The 8,882-nt window shown below is 38.0% G+C and overlaps 1 protein-coding gene across 1 annotated transcript in view; it reads right to left on the minus strand.

Annotated features, from left to right (window-relative positions):
* Positions 1 to 8,882, minus strand: part of Ero1a (endoplasmic reticulum oxidoreductase 1 alpha) — a 38,583-nt gene that overhangs the window by 28,290 nt on the left and 1,411 nt on the right. The window contains exons 3-4 of the mRNA XM_010632695.3: positions 3,199 to 3,318; positions 2,096 to 2,179 (exon numbers count right to left, since the gene is read on the minus strand). Of these exons, the coding sequence (XP_010630997.1) occupies positions 2,096 to 2,179; positions 3,199 to 3,318 (204 nt within the window). The remainder of the gene's footprint in view (positions 1 to 2,095; positions 2,180 to 3,198; positions 3,319 to 8,882) is intronic.

The raw sequence follows: 8,882 nt of genomic DNA on the forward strand, positions 1-8,882 counted from the left end.
AAACCCCAGAAAAAAAAAAAAAAAAAAAAAAAAAAAAAAATTTAAACACAGAATTACCATATGATCCAGCAAGAGACCCACTTCTAGTTGTACACCATAAAGACTGTGAGAGGCACAGGATATATATAGCTCAGTGGGAAAGCATGTGCTCAACATACTCAAAAACCCAGGTTGAACCCCCTCAACAAATTGAAAATAGGAATGTGAACAGATAAACCCCTGTTCACAGATGCATGATCCACAAGAGCCAAAAAGTAGAAATAACATGAAAGTCCCCCAACAGATATATGGAAAATAAAATTTAGTAGAGACTTAAAGAGTGCGGTATTATAATTTAGCATTAATCCTATTTACTAAAATAGAGTAAGATTCTGATTCGTACCACTATATGCATCAAGAAATAAAACCAGATGCAAAAGGACAAATACTGTATGGTTCTGATTACAGGAGGTGCCAGTACAAGCAAATATATGCAAAAAGAATGGTGCTTCGCCAGGGATTTAGCTCAGTGGTTCTGTCACCTGCTTCATAAGTGCAAAGTCCCGAGTTTGACACCCAGTCCAAAAAAAACCAAAAAAAACAAACAAAAAGAATGATGTTTGCCAAGGATTAGTAGGAGGGGGAATTGGGGAATTAGTGTCTAAATGGCATAGTTTCAATTTGAAAGAATGAAAACATTTTGGAGATAGATGGGTCATAGTAATTATATGAATGCACTTAATGCCACTGAATTGTATACTTTGTTTTTACTGCTGGGAATTATATGCGAGCTTCATGCATGCTGGGCAAGCACTCTACTACTACTGAGGGCCATCCCTAGCCCTAGGTACCTTTAATGAGAAAAAACTGCACAAGGTCTGAGTTCGATTCATAGTACTGGAAAAAACAAACAAATAAACAAACAATCAAACACAAGTTGTGATGAACCAGCCATGGTGAACACATCTGTTGTCCCAGCACTGAGGAGGCTGAGGCAAGAGGATCACCAGTTTGAACCCAAACTGGACAACTTTGCAAGACCTTGTCTCAAAAAATAAGGGAAATTCTGTGTTCTCCCAGTCAGAATGGTTATCATCAAGAATACAAAAATAAATAAACAAATACTGACAAAGATATAAGGAAAAAGGAACACTCTTGGTTGAGAATGTAAATTAGGACAGCCACTATAGAAATCAATATGGAAGTTCTCCAAAAAACTAAAAATAAAACAGCCATTTGATCCAGCCACACCAGTCCCTGGTATACATACAAAGGAATTAACATCAGTGTACCATAGGGATGCCTCGTACCCAGATTTACTGCAGCACAATATACCATGGCCAAAATACGGAACCAGTCTGGGCATCCATCAACAGATGAACAAAGAGGTCAGGGATTTAGCTCAGTGGTTCTGCTGTCTGCCTCGCAAGCTCAAGGACCTGAGTTCGATCCCCAGTACAAAAAAAACACAAAAAACAAAAAAAGATGAACAAAGAAAATATGGTGTGTCTGTGTGTGTGTATGTGCAGTATTCAGCCATAAAAAAACAAAACAACTCTGTCATGTGCAGAAAAATGGATGGATTTGGTGATTATCTTATTGAGTGAAGTAAGCCTGGCTCAGAAAGGCAAATACTACGTGTTCTCTATAATATGTAGAATCTAAGTAAGACAAGTAAAAAAGAAAGTAGAAGGGAGACCATTATTAGACAAGAAGCAGGGAAGATTAGGGAGAGAAGAGGGGTACAAGAAAAGGTAATGGGGGTTTCAATATGATCAGAATACATTACACACATTGAAACCTCCAAAAAATGTGAAACCGGGGGGAAGGGGGAAAAGGTGATTGGGGAGGAAATGATTAATGTATGTTATATCCATCTACAAATCTGTCAAAATAAAACCCATTAATCTGTATAACCAATATGCACTAGCAAAAAAGTGGGAAGAATTTTTTAATTAAAAAGAAGGAATTCCACATATAATTAATTTACAACAAGGCTGGGGATATAGCTCAGTGCAAAGGCCCTGGGTTCAACACCCCCCATATCACCAAAAAAAAAAAAGTTGATATGGGTGAAAAAAAAATACAATAGCTCTTAAATGTATTCAGTTCTTACAGAATGACAAGGTTTGACAGCACAGTCCCTTATTCCACACTGGCTGATATCATTCCAGAAAGGACATGGCCTCTTCAGGTTGACCTATAAAAAATACAAAAAAGGTTATAAAAATAATTAACTCTTACATGGATGTTGATACTTGTTTTTTGAGACAGGGTTTTAAGGTTTTGGTTTTTTGAGACAGGTTGGCCCTGAACTCACTATCTAGCTCAGGATGGCCTTGAACTACCAATCCTAACTCGGCCTCCTGAGTGCTGGGATTATGGAACATGCTTCCTCATGCCTGGCTAAATGTCATGAAAATAAGAATCCCAAGATTACAACTGATAGTTGTTGAATTATGATGCTCTAACCTGGTTATGCGCTGCAACTATGCTATCTCTTCCTGTGGTCAAGTTTCACTGATTGCACTGTTTAACTGTGTAGCTGGTATTGGTAGATTTTGCTAGAAAGATAAAGACTGCCTCTAAACAGACCCTGAACTAGGTAACTAGGAACCCACTGCTCAGTTTGCATTTTTTAAGGCAAGCAACAGCTAACAGATAGAGTCCAGATAGGAAATGTGAACTCAGAATACAAATCAATATTCCAATAGTCAGGTTTTCTAAACTTTTCCAGTAGTTATCTAAAGATAAAATACTACAAGTGACTCATCAAAATAATGTCAATAAATCATGGTTTTTCTAAAATTTTAAAATTTATTTCATTTAATTTGAGCTAATCAGATGAGAACATTATGAACTCATTATTTTTATTATAACAGTTTATGTTCTAATTTCAATTTAACCAGCTAGATTCTAACTGTAGAGTCCAGTACTGTTACTGAAATTAAATGTACCCAATATGTGGTTTCAGAAAGAAGTGGTTCATTCTCATGAAGTGAATTTTTTCTAATAAAGCCTCTATCAATTATAAATAATAACCACAATTTCAAAGCTAATTTTTTTTTGGTACAAGAGATTGAACTCAGTACCTTGAGCTTGCAAGGCAGATGCAGTGACACTGAGCTAAATACCCAGCTCATGAAGCTTAGTAATTCTCAAGAAAATGTAATTATCTATTTGAAAAAATTCATATACAAAATATAAAATTTAAAATACCTTATAATATCTGAAGTAGTCACTTTCAAGAAGTTTTTGCAGTCTTGGGAAAAGTTTGTAGTTATTAAATCTATCAATGGTTTCAACATCACAGGTACAATCATCCAAGTAACCAGTAACCTGTTGCAAAGAAAGGGAAATATTAAATTAAAACATCCTAGGTGCTTTTTCCTCATGTGATTATTATAAAAAGCTTCCTATTCAACCAACATTATCTTCCTTCACCTTCATAACCTCCTAAAATGAGACTTGAAAATAATCTGAAACTACTCTTTTACAATATCCCTAGAAGAATGAAGAACAGACTTTTTAGTTTCTTTTTTCTTCCTTTTAGAGACAGGTTGTTCAGTCTGGCCTTGGACTTGCATCCCTCCAGCTTTAGCCTACCAAGTAGCTGGGATTACAAGTGCATACCACTGCACCCAGCCAGCAGATACTGTCACAGGGTGTGCTGAGCTCACAACACACACGCACACACACAATAACCCTGCCTCCCAGGACTCATTGACCTGACCGAAAGCAGGCAGTGACACTATTAAAAGTAATGATGGGCCGGGGATTTAGCTCAGTGGTTCTGCTGCCTGCCTCACAAGTGCAAGGATCAGAGTTCGATCCCAGGTACAAAAATAATAATAATAATAATGATATAAAAACAACAAACAAACCCAGCATGCTACAGAAAAAAGATCCTTCAGAGTACTCTGACTATATCAGAGTATGTTTTAGGAAGACTTACTGTCTAGAAAAACAATTTTAAAAATCTACTTGATAGCCGGGCATGGTGGTGCACGCCTGTAATTCCAGCACTTGGGAGGCTGAGGCAGGATGATCACTGTGAGTTCAAGACCAGTCTGGGCTACATAGTGAGTTCCAGGCCAGTCTCAATTACATAGTGAGACCCTGTCTCAAAAAACAAAAACAAAACATCTACTTGAAGTGAAACAAATAAACAACTGGATTAAAATGTGGGATTCTGCCCCCCCGAACATGTAAAATCTACATTACCTTTATTTTTGTTTTCCTCATTGAGTTTATTGGTACATTTTAGGTATAGAGTATAGTTACATTCACCACTGGGATCTTGTACCTTTACATGACAGGTCTTGGTTCTCATTTTTTTCCCCTTGTCCCTGCCCTCCCTTCACCCTCTCCTCCCCTCCCCATTTACAAACACTTTATTTCCATTTTTTCATTTTCTCCTATTTTTTTTTTCTTTTCCCTTATTACCTTTCTCCTACCCTTCCCACTTTCCCTACACCTTTAGCCCTTTTCTTCCTATTTCACATTAACCAGCATGTTTTGATTACCTGCTGTGTGTAAACTGCTGTTAAGGACCAGGGATGCCTTCACTCTTTGTTTATTACTCAAACAGCTTATTTCATTGTAGTCGTGCTTGACATGAAATGGTAAAATATCTAACATGCCAGAAACACTCATGCTAGTTAATGCCAGGAAGAAGTCACCGGCATATTCCAAATCCTCCTTTGATCGTGTTGTATACATTCTCCTTGGTAGAGCCCCCATCTGCTATGAAGAGCCCTTTTGTTTTTCAAACTCTAGAGACCCATTTCACTGTGGATGACAGTACAGAGAAAGCCTCCATATTTTTCAGTTTATATTACCTTTAAATTTGAGAACATTGACAACAATGCAAAAGAATATTTGAAATTTTTCACCTATGAGATAATATTTTAGATAACAGCCACATTTGAGAGCTAAGGCTTTTTACTGATTTTGCCTTGTGCTGGTCTAACTCCATTTCTAGGAATCTGATCTACATATTCTGACATGCAATAATTTTGCATTCATATGTAAATATATCCTTGTTTCCTACTAAAACTTTTTTTAACTTTTTAAAAACTGTATTAGTACATGTTTGCGATATATTCAGTTTACCATCATCTTGGGGAGTGGGTACATGCACACAATACAGCTTGTTTCCTTCTTTTAAATGCCCTTCCCCTCTCCTCCCCTAGATCCCCATCCCAATTTCCATTCCTGTTAATATTATTAATCTTATTTCATATTACGGTATATAATGTTTACATTCATAGAGGTTATTAAGTTCCTGGATGTGGCTTTTCTTTATTCTACTTATTGTCCCTTCCTCTCCTCCCCAGTCCTCGCCTTTGTTTCCTTGGATCCCTTTCCTATTGCAAGAGATCCATCTCCTCGGCCCCTCTATCCATTCTCCAGGATTCTCTGTGTTTGTACTTTGCCTCACTCAAATGAGAGATACCAAATGGTATTTAAGCAGGTGTGTCTGGCTCATTTCACTCATGTTATATTTTCCAGGTCCATCCATTTTCCTACACGTCTCAAACTTGTCATTCTTTATAGCCGAGTAGTACTCCATTACATATAGATACCACACTTTCTTTATCCAGTTGTCTATTCATGGGTATATAGGCCGCTTCCAGGATTTAGAAATTACAAACTGTGCTGCTCAAACACTTGTATTCATTTATCACTGTAGTATGACATCTTAAGCTCTCTTGGGGGAAATATCTAACAGTCCTACAGACTTTCTAATTTCAGTTCTTTGAGAAATCTTCATACTGATTTGAATAATGGTTGCCTACTAAAACTTCTGAGTATACAATAATCTTAGAGTCACAATTCTCTGTGAGTATGTGTGCGGTACTGAGAACTGAACCCACTGTCTCACATATCCTAAGCAGTGTTCTATCACTGAGCTCCTCCACCTCCAGCCCCACTGAATCCTAACTTTGGATCCAACAAAATCTTTAACCTAGATAGTTTGATTTTTTACACCTTCTTTTGAATCTTTAAAGCAAAACCTCTAGGGACAAAAAATTCTGAAGAGCAAAAACTCTTTCTCTTCTTGGACACAAATTATCATACAAAGAAAAACAGGAAAAGATCACTAAGGCCAAAAGGATACAAGGAAAGCAGAGACATTAAGTTACAAAAGGAAAAACAAACATGAAGAACTTGAGTGTGAAGCATTCGATCTCGTTAAGCAACTCACTGTCAAAGTAAAATCACATCTTCAAGATCCTTCTGTGTCACCGCTGAGCTGTGTCTCAGAAACTCCTCACCACTGCTGGTGCAGCTGCCTCTCCTACGTGTTCCAGGACACTCAGCACACTGCTGTAGTGTAAGAACTACCTCACTGTGAATTTATTTGCTCCACTCCTGACTCCCAGGGTAAAAACAAGAGACAAAATCGTGTTTGTTCATCTGTGTTCCCTGGGCTCAGCACTGTGCTTCTGGAAAGTGCACAGTAGACACTTAATAATCACTTGTAGAGAGGGTGCGTGAATGAACAAATGCTGTTCACCGTCACTCATCACTAGAGAGCAGTGCCACGCTTTCTAATTATAACCTATGTGCCACCGTGTCACCTGAGATGGTGCTTAGTGTCCCAGGGCACACAGCACGTGCAGCAGGAGCACACTCACATAGCAAGAAAAGCAGGCAGCAAAGATGAGTAATAACTCTCTGCATTCAACACTCTCTCTATGTCCTAATTACAAAGGAAGTGATAAGAAGTCCCAAACAGGAAAGAAATACAGGATCCCCCAGAGCAGTGTGGAAAGTAGTCAAGAGAATTCAGAAGGAAAGAAGCCAGGACAAATGGTGGCTTTTGATGCTCTGCTCCTTAGCCCAAGTGTGAATCACAGGTAGAAGGGCAGCTAAGACAGCAAAATAAAGAGTGGCAGAGGTCTCATTAGTCGGAGAGAGCAGCAAAACAAAGCAGAACTAGAAGGTCCTGGGAAACGCATCTGACAGTGTGGGTGAACCTGCCAACAGGCAGCAGAACCTGATCTCAGAAGGAAGTCTGGCACGTATGATGTTGGGCTAGTTCTAGAAACTGAAGAACAAAGCATGCTATCAAAAGAAGCACAGGAAAAGGCTCAGGCACAAATCCATTTAAAAGAACCAGAACAGAATCTTGGAAACAAAGCAAAGTTCTATTACCCAAAGACCAGAAGACAGGTGCCAGCTAGAACAAGGGTGGCCTGATGCTGTGCTTCGGAACTTGTGAAGGCTGCTGAAGGAACTGCTGTGCTATCTCCTGCCCTACCCTAGGACCCTGAATTTTTAAAAATGCATTTTCCCTACTCCCCTAAGAGATTAACGTGTTTCAGAAACTGAAGTTTGCTGGTCTATACCTCAAGTAATCATCAGGCTTGGTTAGGTCAAACTAATAGGCAGAGATAAAGGCCCTAAGAGTTGAGGGATGGCAGATGTAAGGACCAGGGAATGCCTGACATGTAGCACCAACCAAGTCTTAGTCTACTGAGAGCTAGAAAGCCTTTGGAGGCCCTCCAATGTAACACCCCCAACAACACAGCAACCCCACCCCAGCAGACACCACTTGAGGAAGGGCCAGTGTGGAGCGATGGTTCCCACGCAGGCTCTCAAGTCAGACCTTATTAGCTTTGAATCCCATCCCTGCCACTTACTACTTTGTTTATCTGTTTGGTGTTTCATCTTATCCAAGGTATGATGCCTCTCTAGGCTTCAGTTTCATATCTTAATACAAAATAACAGTAGTTCCCATCACATGGGTTGGATACCAGCATAAAATAATACAGAATAAATGCTCAGTAAATTTTAATCATCATTACTACCCTACTTCTCTTTCACTTCTAGTGACAGGGGCCTTGCTTCTCTCCAAAGCAGCCTTCATTATTCTTAATGAATAATAAAAAAAAATAGGCCAGCTTTGCAGTTTAATTTTTCTAAAAATTTGACATCTGTTGCCCTGGTGGACTAAAGGAATAGACAACAAAAACTTAGTGGTGGATGAAGACTCAATTACTTTACCACTGACAGACTGAATTGGACATATGCAAAAAGCAAGAGAAAAGAAAATTACACTGGACCACTTGTTCACTATTCTCTACTCAGAGGCAGTCTTTAATAAGCAATGGAAGACATACACATACCAACAAATTCTAGCTCTATGATTGATTATTTTGTCACTCAAAATACTGTAAGCCTACATTTTTCATGGTCATATGAAATGTTTTTAAAGAACTGAAAGTGTCAATTAGGTAAGAGAAACAAATGGCACCCAATCTGAAAAGTAAAAGTAAAATCGTCTGTTAATACAATGACATAATTTTATACAGTATATAGAAAACCTTAAAGACTCTACCAAAATAAAACCTCTTAAAACTAATAAAGTTGCAGGATACAGAAATCAACATACAAAAATCAATTGCATTTCTATAAATAACATCAAATATCCCCAAAAAATAAATAAATCAAGAAAACAATCCATTTACAAGAGCATCAAATGGGCTGAGGATTTAGCTCAGTGGTTGCCACTGCCTGCCTCGCAAGCACAAGGTCCCAAGTTCTATCCCCAGTATGAAAAAAGAAAAAGAAAGAAAACAAGAGCATCAAAAAGAATGAAATACTTTGGAAGACATATAACCAAGAAGGTAAAAAAATCAGTTCACTGAAAACTATATAACTCTGATGAAAGAAATTGAAGACAATATAAATAAATGAAAGCTACACATGTGCATGAATTTAAGTATTAATATTATTAAAATGCCGTAGTATGAGGCTGGGGGTTTAGCTCAGTGGTGCTGTGCCTGCCTTGCAAGCACAAGGTTCTGAGTTTGATCCCCGGTAAAAAAAAAAAAAAAAAAAAAAAAAAAAAAAAAAAAAAATAAAAAAAAAACACAAAGGAAAAAAAAAAA

Source organism: Fukomys damarensis, unplaced genomic scaffold, assembly GCF_012274545.1.
Source record: "Fukomys damarensis isolate Sample0158 unplaced genomic scaffold, DMR_v1.0_HiC HiC_scaffold_17, whole genome shotgun sequence".
Taxonomy (NCBI): Eukaryota; Metazoa; Chordata; class Mammalia; order Rodentia; family Bathyergidae; genus Fukomys; species Fukomys damarensis.